The sequence below is a fragment of the Mugil cephalus genome, chromosome 23, assembly GCF_022458985.1.
Source record: "Mugil cephalus isolate CIBA_MC_2020 chromosome 23, CIBA_Mcephalus_1.1, whole genome shotgun sequence".
Taxonomy (NCBI): domain Eukaryota; kingdom Metazoa; phylum Chordata; class Actinopteri; order Mugiliformes; family Mugilidae; genus Mugil; species Mugil cephalus.
The window spans coordinates 13,010,240-13,026,290 of record NC_061792.1 but is presented as its reverse complement, the minus strand read 5'-3'; the positions used below and the strand labels follow the sequence as shown (position 1 = coordinate 13,026,290).

Here is a 16,051-nt window from a genome sequence, read left to right as displayed (position 1 = left end):
AATCACAGGTGAAGCCTGACTCGTTCCAGGAAGTAGCTCACCTGTGTCACAGTGGTTAGTGTCCAGTCTCAGTTTATGGCTCAGCTCTTTGGACTTAACTTCATCAACGTCTGTTATGTTACTGTTTGTTTCTGCTCTGTGGTGTTTGTAGCAGATTTTATTGCATGACAAAGGTTAGATCACTCCAATGTTTGAAGATTAATCTACTTTATTGTTAGATGACTGATTGACTGGAATCAAATAACATGACGGTCAGTTGATTTTTCTTTTCTTTCTACACAAATCAAACATCCCTGTGTTTCATAAAACCATCGTTTCCACCATTAAAGTCAGACACAGTAGTGTGCTGCTGTTTACTCAAAAAACTTTAAATAACAAAGATGAGTTGTCAGAGTCTGTGTTTGTTTAAGCTTCATGTCTCCATCTTGTGGACTGATAGTAGAACAACAACAGCTGACTGCAGCTTTTTTTTTAGCAGCTGATGTTTTTACAGCAGAGATGATGTCAAGGATTTGACGCTCAGGTGAATGATTTGTGTTTCCTCTGCAGTCGAAAGCGTGTGTGAGCTGATGTGAATCCAGCAGAATGGATCAGTGTGAGGACAGAGAGGAGGGAGTCCCTCCCTCTAAAACCACTCTGAGTGGAGAACATGAGAACCAGACCAAAGATCAGAGGTGAGATGAACATTTATAACTAGTCTATGACTCTTCATGTCAGAGCTCAACTTCAGCTCCTTCATTATTATTATTATTACAGATCACAGTCCTGTCCGTTAATAAGCTGTCAACATGGTCTGGGTTTTAAATGGGATTGATTGTGACTGTGTTGTGTGGAATACTTTATTTTCTGTTCATGTTTTATGTTTTTAAAGTGCTGATGTGAAGTATTCACAATGTTCCTGTATACAGCGACAAAAAGAACATTTGATTTGATTTATGCATTTTCATTTAATTATTTGCAGGAATGAACCACAACCCAGCTGTGTGTCCCTCAGGAGTGACCGTTCAAATGATCAAAAACATTTATCTAAGGAGAGGTAACATAAAGTTACTCTAAGCACTTGAACATGTTAAAACTTAAGACTCCCCTGGATGCCATTAATGCATCATTTAGCTGAATATCTGAGCTTCACTGAGTTCATCATAACTATTTTATTGTCAGGATCCATCAGAGACCAGCCTCACCTGTACCCAGCTGTTTGTCCTTCAAGAGTGACCAGTCAAAAGACTTAGTTGTAACTTTTAATGAGCAAGTTTCCACTGATGATCAGAGGTAAAACATTACTGAGAGTATAGTGTTGTTGGTTCATCTTTGACTGTAATTTATTGATTATGGATTTGATTATTTGACATGTTTATATTAAAGAAATTAAATCTAATATATGAACATATGAAATGATGATGATTCAGATAGAGTTTGGTTCATTTAAACTTTTATTATCAAACAAGAATGTCAGTGTTAGAGGAAGATATCAGATTATGATCAAAGTTTCTCCTGGAGCTCCTCCACTGAGAGTCTCCATCAACTCTCAAATCACAGCTTGTTTCTCATATCATATATTAAGTTTATTCTGACATCAGAAAACTTTCTGTGTTGTATTGAAGAACAAAGCGGCAGTCCAGACCAGAGACGCCTGAATCTGAACCTGGTCCCAGTTGTGTGTCCTTCAAGAGTGACAAGTTGATGGATCGCAGCTTTAAACAAGAACATCCTTCTGATGCAAAGAGGTAAAATGTTAATACAGCAACTTTCATCTCTCTTCCTGTTTATGTTCAAGCTGTTTCCTCAGTTTGTGAAGTTTTGCTGTCATGGATTTTACAGCTAAGGTCCTATATAAGCCTCCATTTAAACAAGCCCATGATTATTTCATTTAGTTCTGACCACTGTGTGTTTGTCTGCTACTCTTTATCTTCCTTATTCTTCCTCAAATGACTAACAAAGACATGTAAGACAAACATTAATAGTTTGGTTAATAGATTAAATTCGATTCAGCTTTATTCTCATTATGCATGTTCAAAAACAAACTAACAAAATGCAGTTAGCATTCAACCTGAAGTGCAGAAGCAGTGCAGAGTATGCATATAGATATGCATATAGAAAACAGACCGTGTTCCAGTGTTACTAGAATATAACTGTGGTTCATCGATACTTTATCAATTACAGCAGGGCGTGTACAAACTATAAACTATGGTTAAGGACTACATGAGTGTCATTAAACTTTCAGTAACACAAGGAAAAGGACTGAAGTATGAGAGGGGTTCAACAGCAAAGTGGGGCTGGGGGAGTTCTGTAACGGGACAGCTGGTTATATTATTACATGCATGTAAGTAGATGGGTACAATGGATGAATATCTAGATGAATACTTGCAGTGAATTACAAACAGGAGTTCAGCAGTTAGTCAATCCCACCAACACGTATTCCATAGAGGAAACAGAGCCAGAGGGCCTGGGCATTGGCCTGTCCAAATAACTCTTTGGCAACAGAGCTCCAGGAGAAGATGAGATCCATCCTGGGCATCTTCAGGCTCTGGATGTTGTAGGGCTGTCCTGGCTGACATGCTTCTGCAACATTGCATGGACATTGGGAGAAGTGCCTCTGCAGTGGCAGACCGGGATGGTGGTCCCCATCCTTAAGAAAGGGGAACAGAGGGTGTGTTCCAACTATAGGGAATCACACTCCCCAGCCTCCCTGGTAAAATCTACATCAGCTTGTTGGAAACAAGGGCCAGATCGATAGTTGAGCCTCAGATGTAGGAAGAACAATGCAGTTTTTGTCGAAGGCGTGGAACCATGGACCAGCTCTTTACCCTTGCTAGGCTTCTAGAGGGGAAGGGGGAATTTGCCCATCCAGTCCACATGTGTTTTGTGGATTTGAAGAAGACCTACGATAGTGTCCCCAGAGGCATCCTGTTAAGGGTGCTCTGGGAGTATGGGGTGGATGTCCCTGAACCATAGGAGCGTGAATTACGTCCATGTAGCCGATTGGAAGTCGGACTCATTCCTGGTGAGGGTTGGACTCCCCCAGGGTAGCCCTGTGTCACCGCAATTTCTATTGCACACTCTGGGTCAGAGAGGAGGTCCTGCCTCAAGTGGAGGAGTTCAAGTATCTTGGGATCCTGTTCACATCTGCAGTGATTTGGCCGCGTAACTCATCTACCATGGTGAAGAGAGAGCTAAGCCGAAAGCCATGTTCCCACCCTCACCTATGGTCATGAACTTTGGATAATGACAGAAAGAAGGTGGTTTGGGCATCTATTACGGACGCCCCCCCGGACACCTCCTGTTAGAGGTGTTTCGGGCATGTCCCACCAGAGGGAGGCCTCAGGACTATATCTCCTGTCTGTCCTGGGAATGCCAGGGGAGTCTTCCGGAAGAGCTGGTGGAAGTGTCTGTACTTCCCTGCTGGAGCTGCTGCCCTGCAACTCGGACGCAGTTAGGTGGGAAAAAACAAACGGGCATATTCAGCAGTTTAGGAATGCAGTGCAAATACATCTGGAGTAACCCATCCCTGAAAGATTTTAAATTATAAATGCTCAGTGGTCATGCAGACCTGAAACTTTGGGTTGGAGATGAACAAATTATTATTTGGCAAAGATCTTGTAAAATGGTTGACATAATTACTGCCACCTTATGGCAAGGTGACAAATTGTGTATGTTGCTGTGAAATGCTGTATGCTGTTGTGGTGAAGAGGATCTTGAGCTGGAGAGGGAAACCTCTTGTGTCTGTGTTCTAGTTTTTTAATTTATAGTCTTGAACTTCAGCTGATTCCGGAAATAATGAGGTTGGGAATATAAACAACAATATGAGTTTTCTGTGCAGGGCATCATGATCAAGTCTTGAAGACAGACAAAGACGCATTCAGAATGAGTTAGGGTTTTGTCAGGACATGTCTCAGGGTTATCTGAGTTCATTGTAAAATCTGGCCTGTGTTTATTAGGAGGAAGCTGGAAAATCAAAACTCACCTGGACCTGGAGCCAGTGGAGTGTCCATGACGAGAGGATGGGCTGAGAAGAAAGAAAAGAAATCCAGGAAAAGAAGTCACCGAGAGGTTCTCCATGATCAGTCTGTTCGTCATCATACAAAACAGCTGGACTCCATATTTAAGGTCTGTACATGGACAACAACTACTTTCCATCATCTCCATGCTGCTATTTGTAGACCAGTGGACTGTCAGTCTGTCCAACATGAATCTGTTGTTTGTCTCCATGATTTCAGTCTATTTGTCATTCACATAGTTTTCTGTTTCAGCTGCTGGAGGACAACATTGTCAATTTTGTGAAGAAGGAGCTGAAGAAGATTCAGAGGGATCTGAATGAATGCCCAGAATGCTTAGAGAGTCAGAGGGAGGATGAGGAGGTGTTGGAGGGTGAGGATGAAGAGCAGAGGAGGAGCAGCAGAGAGGCATTTGTGAAGATCACACTGAACTTCCTGAGGAGATTGAAGCAGGAGGAGCTGGTTGATCGTCTGCAGAGAAGTAAGAGGATTTATATGAACACTGACCCTGATGAATGAATTAAACATTTACTAATGTCTCAAAAGATGAAGCGAGACACATTCAAACAATTACTTTTTGGGAAATTCAATTTAATTTAATATTTGCCGACATTTATTTAAATTATCCTTGTTGTGTTCATTAAGGAACTCCTGATGGAGCTTTTCGTGGACTTAAATCTAGTCTGAAGGAGAAGTTCCAGTGTGTGTTTGAGGGGATTGCTAAAGCTGGAAACTCAACTTCTCTGAATGAGATCTACACAGAGCTCTACATCACAGAGGGAGAGACTGCAGAGGTCAATAATGAACATGAGGTCAGACAGATTGAAACAGCATCCAGGAAACTAGACAGACCAGAAACAACCATCAGACCAGAAGACATCTTTAAAGCCTCACCTGGAAGACAGAAACCGATCAGAAGAGTGATGACAAAGGGAGTGGCTGGCATTGGGAAAACAGTCTTAACACAGAAGTTCACTCTGGACTGGGCTGAAGACAAAACCAACCAGGACATCCACTTCACATTTCCCTTGACTTTCAGAGAGCTGAATGTGTTGAAAGAGAGAAAGTTCAGCTTGGTGGAACTTGTTCATCACTTCTTCACTGAAACCAAAGAAGCAGGAATCTGCAGCTTTGAAGAGTTCCGGGTTGTGTTCATCTTTGACGGTCTGGATGAGTGTCGACTTCCTCTGGACTTCCACAACAATAAGATCCTGACTGATGTTACAGAGTCCACCTCAGTGGATGTGCTGCTGACAAACCTCATCAGGGGGAAACTGCTTCCCTCTGCTCACCTCTGGATAACCACACGACCTGCAGCAGCCAATCAGATCCCTCCTGAGTGTGTTGACATGGTGACAGAGGTCAGAGGGTTCACTGACCCCCAGAAGGAGGAGTACTTCAGGAAGAGATTCAGAGATGAGGAGCAGGCCAGCAGCATCATCTCCCACATCAAGACATCACGAAGCCTCCACATCATGTGTCACATGCCAGTCTTCTGCTGGATCTCTGCTACAGTTCTGGAGGATGTGTTGAAAAACAGAGAGAGAGGAGAGCTGCCCAAGACCCTGACTGAGATGTACATCCACTTCCTGGAGGTTCAGACCAAAGTGAAGGAGGTCAAGTATGATGGAGGATCTGAGACTGATCCACACTGGAGTCCAGAGACCAGGGAGATGATTGAGTCTCTGGGAAAACTGTCTTTTGATCAGCTGCTGAAAGGAAACCTGATCTTCTATGAATCAGACCTGACAGAGTGTGGCATCGATATCAGAGCAGCCTCAGTGTACTCAGGAGTGTTGACACAGATCTTTAAAGAGGAGAGAGGACTGTACCAGGACAAGGTGTTCTGCTTCGTCCATCTGAGTGTTCAGGAGTTTCTGGCTGCAGTCTACATGATCCACTGTTACACCAACAGGAAGACAGAGGTGCTGGAGGACTTCCTGGGACAAAACTACAATAACTCAACACTGGATGTCTTCCTGAACAGAGTCATGGAGAAATCCCTGCAGAGTAAAAATGGTCGCCTGGACCTGATGGTTCGCTTCCTTCATGGCGTCTGTCTGCAGTCCAACCAGAGACTGTTAAGAGGTCTGCTGGGTCAGACAGAGATCAGTCCAGAAATCATCCAGAGAGCCATCAACAACCTGAAGGAGATGAACATGTCCAACATTTCTCCTGACAGAAACATCAACATCTTCCACTGTCTGATGGAGATGAACGACCTCTCGGTTAATCAGGAGATCCAAGAGTTCCTGAAGTCAGAGAACAGATCAGAGAAAAAACTCTCTGAGATCCACTGCTCAGCTCTGGCCTACATGCTGCAGAAGTCAGAGGAGGTTCTGGATGAGTTGAATCTCAACAAGTTCAACACATCATGGGAGGGACGACAGAGACTGATTCCAGCTGTGAGGAACTGCAGAAAGGCTCAGTGAGTCCAGATGTGATTAACATCATAAATCAATTTAGATTAATTTAGTTCTTTAAATGTTCACACTTATCACCCTTCAAACAGTGTTTATCTTGTTTATTGCAAAAATTACAGGTCAGTTGTATTTTGTCGCTGATGGATTTCTAGTAATTCTTATTTTTTAAAATAAGAAAACTACTAATTTCTTTTTTCTTATGTTTATTTTCCACTATATATATATATATATATATATATATATATATCGTATATTAGACTTAGACATTAATTAAGGGAAACTGATGAGAATTATTGTGTCATGTCAGATAAGAAGCTGAATCACTGATGTGAAAAACAAAATGTCAAACAGGATGAGTTCAACTGTTTATTGTCAAATGCATGAAGTAAATAATAAAGTGTCTTCATTCATATTAACATGTTTTATATTTATGTGTCATGACAGATTTTCTTACTGTGGACTCTCAGAGAGTCACTGTGAAGTTGTGGTCTCAGCTTTGAAGTCCAACCCCTCCCATCTGACAGAGTTGGACATGAGTTACAACAACTTCCTGAAGGATTCAGGAGTGAAGCAACTGTGTGATGGACTGAAGAGTCCAAACTGTAAACTGGAGACTCTGAGGTCAGTTCACTGAATGTTTTTATCACATTAAACAGTTCCCTTGTCAGGATTGACAGATAGAAAATGGACCAGCAACCGTTGGTTTAAATGAAGGAGTGGTTGTCTGATAGATGGATGATGGTGTACAGAAGGATTTTGAATTGAATTCTTTGCGTGACATGGAGCCAGTGAAGTAATTGTAGGATGGGGGTGATAGGGTGGCAAGAAAGGGTTTTGGTGATGTGTAGCAGAGTTTTGGAGCAGTTGGAGGTTAAAGGAGGGACTTGTGAGGGAGACCGAATGGGAGGTGACAATGGATTGGATTGGATTTTTTATATAGCGCTTTTCAACACACAGAGTGGTTCCCAAAGCACTTTTACAGAACCCATTATTCATTCATACACATTCTCACTGGTGGTGGTAAGCTACTTTTGTAGCCACAGCTGCCCTGGGGCAGACTGACAGAAGCGTGGCTGCCAATGTGCGGCGAACGGCCTCTCCGACAACCACCACATTCACACGGGGCAAGGAGGGTAAGGTGTCTTGCCCAAGGACACTACGACAGTAACTGGGACAGAGCAGGATTCGAACCGCCAACCCTCTGATCATTGGACGACTCGCTCTACCATCTTAGCCACTGTCGCCCACAAGACTGTGGACAAGAATGGGTGCAGTATTGAGGATGAGGAAGGGATGGAGTTGATTGATATTTCGGAGGTGTAAGTAGGTAGGTGTTATTGATGTGGGATTTGAATGAAAGAGTGCTGTCAAGGATAACAGACACTCTTAATCTGATGGGATGGGGAGACTGAGAAGCTATGAGAATGAGAACAGGGAAGTAGTCAACCTTGGAAAGTTTAGATGGGGTGCAGCTGTGGCTCAGTAGGTAAAGCAGATTGTCCACGAACCGAAGGGTTAGCGGTTGCCGAAGTGTGAATGTGTGTTTGTTTGTGTGAGCGAATGGGTGGATTTGTCTCTGACTGTAAAAGCTCTTTGAGTACCTTTGAGTAGGTAGAAAAGCGCAAAATAAAAGCAAGATTCAAGACCTTTCAGGAAGTTGGAAGTGAACCAGTTTTTGATTTCTGATAAGCTGGCAGTAAGGGAGGTGGGTGGGAGTGTGGAGTCAGGTTTACTAGAGATCCAGTGAAGGCCGGTGTGAGTGATGCCGATAGAGACGAGTGTACTGAAGAGGTTGGGGTGGGAGATGGAGGCAAAGGCTGCACTAAGGTCGAGGAGGATGAAGATGGAGATTGAACCTGAGTCAGCTGCAATAAGGAGATCCTTGGTAGTTTTTGTGGGGGCAATTTTGGTGTTGTCGCAAAGGTGGAAACCAGACTGGAAAGGGCCATAGAGACAGTTTTGTGTTAAGTGTGTAGTTGAGGGGCAACTACTTTTTCAAGGATTTTGGATATGAAATATAAGTTGGAGATATGTTATATCCAAAACTACAGAATGACTGTTATTGATGACCTATAGCTGAGAAGGAGCCTTCCCATTGATGAACAAGCTGGTTGGACCACCCCCTCATCTATATTCTCCAAACACAAGACAGCACCTGTAGACAAGGAGAGTGACCCTCCCCCTCAGAAGTCTGCTCTCCTCTGATCCTTCTATCCTGACATTAGTAACTTGAAATACTGACTAGCACGCAAATGTATATAAATTCAAATTAATTCTCACAAGACACAGAGGAGAGGCATGCCTTGACTAGGGCGGTGGGGAGGGGATCAAGATGAGAGGTGGAGGGTTTAGATTGGTAGATGAAGTCAGTAATTTGAAAGTCATCAGGCAGTTGGAAACCGAAACATCGCTGACAGTGTTGTGGAGGTGAAGATGACGAGGGACGAAGTGCAGGTGAGCTGAGAGGGAGGACCCACATGACGACCACCCTCATGTGGGTTATGAACATTTCTTTATGAATGGTGAAACTATTATCACTTTATGGAGTCTTTCTAGTTGGCGGCATTTAGTTTTCACTGAATGGAGATGAGGGGTACATCAGGGGGCAGGAAACAGACTGGACTGGAGCGAGAGAATTAAGAATGTTGTTGAGACTATTGCTTTAGTGGGTTACCAGTTCATCAGGGGTGGAAAGATAGTCCAGGATCAGGATACTGTCAGTGTTGGAGCAGAGTGTATCTATGATGTTGTTAATTAAATTCTGAATGAAATGAAACATGGTGTCTTGAGAATCTGTCCAGCGTGTGTCCTTTTCTGTGGGTTGAGAAATTGAATTGATCGAGTCCAAAACTGTCCATAAAGAAACATCTCTGCTGAGAGGGAGGGTTATGTTGACCATGTGTATACTGAAGTCCGCCAGCAGTAATATATTTGGGGATATAGTGGAGAGGTGGGCGAGTAAGACGTCACGGCCGTGATTATCATTGATTTTGTTAACATCTTTTATTCTTTATTCAGTTTGAATCTCTGCGGTTTGTCAGAGATCAGCTGTGATTCTCTGGTCTCAGCTCTGAAGTCCAACCCCTCCCATCTGAAACATCTGGACCTGAGTATCAACGACCTGCAGGATTCAGGAGTGAAACATCTGCGTGGTTTTCTGGAGAGTCCAGACTGTAGACTGGAGACTCTGAGGTCAGTTCACTGGATGTCTGTTACTATTGTGGATCTGATTTGTTTCATTACAAACTGAACTCAGAACTAACCTAAATTTGTTCCTACTCATATTTTCATTTTAGAGAACAGCTCATTAAAACCCGAACACACCTGATTATCGATGATTTTATTAACATCTTTTATTTTTTATTCAGATTGAATTGCTGCAGTTTGTCAGAGATCAGCTGTGATTCTCTGGTCTCAGCTCTGAAGTCCAACCCCTCCCATCTGAAACATCTGGACCTGAGTGGAAACAACTTGAAGGATTCAGATGTGAATCAGCTTCTTGATCTTGAGAAGAGTCCAGACTGTAGACTGGAGACTCTGAGGTGAGTGGAGGGTTGGAGTCAGTTCATACGTCTTTCAGTGGTTTTGTACTACTGGATGTGCTGCATCACTGACTGACACCTGATGAAAAGAGTCTCTGGAAACACTAAATCATCTCCTCTTGTCTTTCTTATTCTCTCTATAGGTGGCAGTAAAGGTAAACAGGACGGTATGTGAGCTGAGAGAGGATGAGCTGAGTCCTGATGATCCAGAGGTTGAATCAGCAGCAGCTTGTGTGTAGAGAGACTCTGACTGGACCATGTTACTGGGAGGTGGAGTCAAGAGGAGAGCTTCATGGAAGATTATTCATTAATTACACCAGCTCAGAGTCACCAAGAAACAGAGTCATTATTTAGAGTTGTTTTTTTGTCTTTCTTTGACTCATTATTTTTATTTACCAGAATTTCAGAGAAATTGTCAGGAAGATGGATTTGTTGCAAAATGAAGTTTTACATTTGATTTGTAAATCATTAAAACAGCTTATATTCTTGTAAATGGCAATATTATGAAAGGTACAAGCAAATGCAATTTTTAAACTGTTTATTTGTTGGCTTGTGTGTCAATGAACACTGAAAGTTGTCAGGAAAATTTACTTAACATAGCTAAGGTATGAATCAATAAGGTAAAAATCTGATAAGATTTTATTTTGTATTTACCTATAAAGCGTTTTTCTTTTGTATCTGGTTTTAATCATTTCATTTCAGGTCATAGCTGAAGATTAATTTATGGTGGATCTGTCTGTCAGTTATTAATTTTTTTGAGTATTTGAGTAGTTTAAGTTAAACATGTTTTTTTTTATTATTGAAAATATTTTGAAACCAACCAACAATTAGGGGCGTGAGAATAAATATTGTGCATTCAAAATGTTATTTTTTAATATATTGTCTTTGTACAAACTCCAATAAAAATGTGAACACAATCAATTCATTGTCTTTGTCATTGACAACACTGCAGTAAATGTGAATGTATTATTGGATGTGGGCAGTTGTAGTTACTGACAGTGACCACTAGAGGAGAGTGATCGTGATATATTCGGGATCATTGCAGTTCACATTGTCACCGCGAGGGGCAGACAAATCTCCATCACAAGTCATTTGAACATTGAAGATTTGAATCTATGGTTTGAGAAGGTTTTTACTGAGGGAGTCGTCGTTGGTTTCTTAAACTGGAATAAGAGATAATTTTCATCTGAACATGAACAGTGATTTAAATGATATGTAATCTTATTGTTTCTTTCTTCTAACCAATTCCATGAAGCGCCAGAATACATTGTTAACACTAACAACACATGACACCAACAGAAGCTCAACAGATGAACATAGTCATCATCTTATTGTGTCTCCGCTTTCAGTTCATCATTCAAGGACCGTTCAGGGAAAATGTAATATTTAAGCTCACTGTGTTCAGTCAGGAGAATAAATCCTGTTCTTTATTCTCAGCTCACTTTGTGTCTCTGTGTCCTTTTCCTCCTTCAGACAACTGACAGTTAGTCTTCTTTTCTTTGTACTGTCTTCTTTAAGAAGCCGAATCATTATGGTTTAAACTAAATAATGAAATTATTTTTCTGAAGTTTGATGGACCGAGACCTTCAGCTTGATGAAATATTTATTTTTCTACCACTAAAGCTAGCTATAGCTTTTTTTTTATTATTTATTTATTTATTTATTTTTTTACATATAACAGTGCAGAATATGTTTTGCTACAGCAAAGAAACTACTGGCATCAGTCAACATTATGTCTTAGTTGGACTGAGGAATTATTCACATTATTTATTTATTTATTTATTTTCATTTGTCTGCATAGTTGAACACCACAGGGTGTCAACATTATATGAGGTTGATGCAGTTATATTCTTGCAGCTGAAAGCTTTATTACTTCAGTGCGTGAGTGTGACCATCACCAGCCTCCCTGAGAAGTGTCCTGTTGATCTTTATTGAGTGTAGTGACCTTGTGTGGCAGGGAGGGCAGTGCTACACCTCAGTAAATAGAGGGGGAGAACAAAGGACAGAAAAGATGTAGAAGGATGGACAGTGGAGGAGAGGCATGTGGTGCTGGTAGGAACTAGTGGAGTGTAGGGTTCTGTGCTTCCCAAGTCACCTCACTCAAGTATGACTGGGTACAGGGGGGTGTTGTGTAAATCTCTGGAGAGATGAGAGTCCAGGGGGGTAAGGGTGTCCCAATGGAAGGAGAGAAGTCTGCCATAGGGCACGTAGTGATAGAGTGAAATAACATTCACATTATTTAAAGTAATAATAGCACCGCAGTGTAGTGAAATCCTTCAGTCCTGCACTGACAATCTGTATTAACATGAAAATTAACTATGAAAAGTATGAAAAGTAAAAATATTCCCTGTGATATGTTATTATAATTATCAGTATTAATGTTCTGTCTTTTTAGTAATTATTATTAAACTGACTTAAACTGACAACTGAACACACTGATGATGAAGATCCTGCACATGAAATAAATAAGAGAAAAACTGGCACTGACAATAATTAAATCAATGAAGAACACACATGTCTGATTAATTGTTATCTTATTGTGAAAATCTATATCCCTCCTTCCTGTCCTGCCTCAATCACAGGTGAACTGACCCTTGATCCAGGAAGTAGCTGACTCACCTGTTCAGTGTTCAGGTTGGAGTGGAGTCTTCTTCATCTCTCTGGACTGGTTAAATAAACTGTAAGTTTGATTTGTTTAAAGCTTCAGTAACTTTAATGTTTGTTTCTGCTCTGTAATGTTTGTAGAAGATGTTCACTTCTTATTTCATTATTAAGTTTGTGTCACTCTGTTTGAAGATCAGTCTACATTATTATTAGATACATGATTCACTGGAATCAAACAGTATGATGATCAGATTAAATTAAATTATTAAATCTTCATTAATCTGGATCCAGCCTCAGATTTAAGTCTAAAGTTATTTTCACTTTCTCCACCGTTGTGTCGCAGATCTTTTTCTCTGTGTGAACTCTGTCTGAAGGTTAAGTCAGTAGTTTATAATGTTTAACTCTTTAATATCAGTTGTCAGCAGCTGAAATCTGAGTCAGAGCTGAAAATACAAGTTTGGGACGGAGGATGTAAACATTTTGTGTTGATGTGGCAGCACATAAATTCAGTGAAGGTGGATGATTTGAAAGAGGAGTAAAGGAAACTGGACTGAGATATAATCTGCCATCAGTCTACAGTACAGTCTTAACACCTGTCCTCAAGAAGTTTCACCCCCGTTCACACCTTGACACTGGAGCCTCTGACTCTGTCCTCAAGAAACAGGTGCAAATGTTTCATCTTTTTTCATTATTTGTTTTTTTCTCAGGTACATGAATCTTATCCTGTTTTAATTTCGTGCACTTTAGAAGTTTTGCAAATCAACACATGGTTTATCTATCTAAATGGATCTCTTGTCCTCCTATAGACCAACATTTGCTAGAAATGCTGAAACGTGTAAATGTGTAAAATAAAACGACTGACGTTGAGGCAGAGACTGTGTTATAGAGAGAGGTTGGATATTTTGTTAGATTAGTATTCACACACCTTCATCTCTTCATAGAAATACATTGACATCAGTTCAATAGGAATTCAGAATAATTTACATCCTCCAACATCGTTCATCAGATGAACACAGTGATGTTTGCTTCTAGATGTAGTTGAGTTAAAATGAGTTCAGTGATCTTGATCTGACATTAAAACATTTGTCTTATATGTTGAAGTTGTTTTCAGAAGTTTGATTTTGTAACTTGTTGTGGTGAAGGTGCATTTCCTCCAATACTACAGAGTACAATAATATATGATATTTCTCTTAAAACACATGTTTAAATGGGTTAAAGTGGGTGATTTTCATATGTTATATCATATGTTAGATATTAGTGGTGACTATCATCGATCAAAGTACAAACTAACACACCTTTGACATCAGATAAAAGCTGTAAAGTAAATTGAAAGTTGTAAACATGTTCTTTAGTTGTGTTGAACTCAGTCAATTCAGTGTGGTTGAATGTTAATTATTCTTTGGATGATTTCTTTCCTCTGCAGGTGAAGGTAGAAAGTGTGTGTGAGCTGATGTGAATCCAGCAGAATGGATCAGTGTGAGGACAGAGAGGAGGGAATCCCTCCCTCTTAACCCAGGCTCAGGAAGAAGTCTGAGCCTCAGAGGTGAAATGAAGAACTCAGTGTGTGTTGAAAACAACATTAATGTCTTTCCACATTTCACACATCTTAAAACTCCACAATCTCACACACAGCTTCTGTGGCTGTGGACTAAAAGTGTCTTTCTCTCTCTTTGTCAGTACCTATGGGACACCAGGCTACCATCAACATAAAACTTTATTTATCGTGGCTGTGAGTCTGTCTCCTCTGTCTCTGTCAGGAGCCATAAATCATACACTGAAACTAAAACTAAGCTCACACCTAAACCTGAACCCAGCAGTGTGTCCAGGGCCGGCTCTACCTAATTTAGTGCCCTAGGCGAGATTACTCTCCGGTGTGCCTGGTATTACTAACACGGTTGTACCATTCAGTAACAACAACAATAACAACAATAACATAGTAGTGTGTCAGAGACCACAAACAATTGGATAAACTTACATGCTTCAGAGAGTGGTGTTTGTGTGGATGTGTGATCAGAAGGCTCCTCTCCAGAAGCTGTTTGAGTGCATCTAGACAGACAGAGTAAATGTATTACATTACAAGCAAAATCAAGTAATAATAATAATAATAATAATAATAATAATAATAATAATAAAAACCTGCTGCAGATTGCATTTCCATCACTTGACTAATGAATTTCAGCACATCATCAAATGTGATGAGACAGTAGAACTAAGCACCAGCAGCAGCAACTGTGTCAGTGGGCACACTGTTGTTAATACTAGTGATGATGGCGGTAAAATTAATTTTCAACTCGACCAAACATAATGATGACGTGATGAAACTGAAATAAAATACCAAATCAGACCGGACATACAGGCAGAGATGATAAAGGTGTAGAAAACTAATGAAAACTCATCACAAACATAAACATTTCACACTAACACGGTAAAAAAAAAAAAAAAAAAAAAAAAAGAAAAGAAAAGAAAAGAAAATGGTACAGCCTGATGTTAACTTTATATTCCAAGTTCCTCTTCTCCTCTTTTTTTTTTCTTTCGGTTCTGTGCACCCGAAGGCTTGGACTTGGACAGCCTTTTCATAAATAACAAAGCCATCACCTGTCTGTGACTCAGCAGCATCACATTTTAGGAACAGCGTCTGGGCATAGAAAATTATTTTTATTTTTATTGCTATTAATAATTATTATTTATTATTTTCCTTGAGGCCAAGTGGCGGCGCCTGTCCAGCAGATGGCACTCTAGGCGACCGCCTTTATCGCCTATCCCAGTGTGTGTCTATGAAGAGTGACGGGTCCATGGAACATCCAATAAAATTTGACTCCAAAAGGTAAGTTGTGTGACAAAGTTGAAATTGTTTAGGTTTGTTTTTTAATTGTGTCTTGTTGTGAGGTTTGGGAACATGTTCAGTATCTTCATTAGTGCAAATCCTCCTGGACCCCATTCAGATTATATGGCAGTGATTCACAACTATAATGAAATCGATGCAAAGGGGTTCACACTGATTGTGACAGACACATGAATATTGTTGAATACTGGGTACTGACCAGCTCAACCAGTGAATCATCAAACAAGAATGTCAGTGTTAGAGGAAGATATCACATCATGACCAAAGTTTCTCCTGGAGCTCCTCCACTGAGAGTCTCCATCAATTAAAAAGATCAACAGGAGCATTAAGGAATAAATGTGTTATAATGAATGAGGAAACCAGGAGCTGACTGTGGAGATGAATCATCACATGTGTCTGTATCAGTATAGACTTGATATCAGTGTGTTCCAGTGCAGAGTCTATCCTGTGTTTATCTCAGGAGAAAGTGAGAAGAACAAGACACCATAACCTGAACCTGACTGACTCTGTTATAAGATCAACATTAACATTATTCATTCAAGAGACAAATGGAACCAGAAGTTATGTCAGAAATCAGATGTAAATCAATCAACACAGGAATCAATCAATCAATCAATCAATCAATCAATCAAATTAATTTATAAA

The 16,051-nt window shown here is 40.5% G+C and overlaps 1 protein-coding gene across 1 annotated transcript; it reads left to right on the top strand.

Annotated features, from left to right (window-relative positions):
* The first annotated feature begins 3,300 nt into the window (after positions 1-3,300).
* Positions 3,301-10,872, top strand: LOC125001226 (NLR family CARD domain-containing protein 3-like). The gene is made up of 8 exons (XM_047577147.1): positions 3,301-3,437; positions 4,430-4,476; positions 4,641-6,423; positions 6,863-7,031; positions 8,495-8,607; positions 9,437-9,610; positions 9,787-9,960; positions 10,104-10,872. Exons 1-8 carry the CDS (start codon positions 3,301-3,303, stop codon positions 10,111-10,113), a joined length of 2,607 nt encoding a protein of 868 aa, XP_047433103.1. The 3' UTR covers positions 10,114-10,872.
* Positions 10,873-16,051: the final 5,179 nt, after the last annotated feature.

What these genes read in the sequence shown, in the direction of transcription:
- LOC125001226 (XM_047577147.1), top strand. Translation starts at nt 3,301, where the DNA reads ATGTCCCACCAGAGGGAGGCCTCAGGACTATATCTCCTGTCTGTCCTG. An exon ending in TGCAACTCGGACGCAGTTAG is followed by an intron (nt 3,438 to 4,429) that starts GTGGGAAAAAAC and finishes CACACTGAACTT; the next exon opens with CCTGAGGAGATTGAAGCAGG. An exon ending in TGTAGACTGGAGACTCTGAG is followed by an intron (nt 9,611 to 9,786) that starts GTCAGTTCACTG and finishes TTTTTTATTCAG; the next exon opens with ATTGAATTGCTGCAGTTTGT.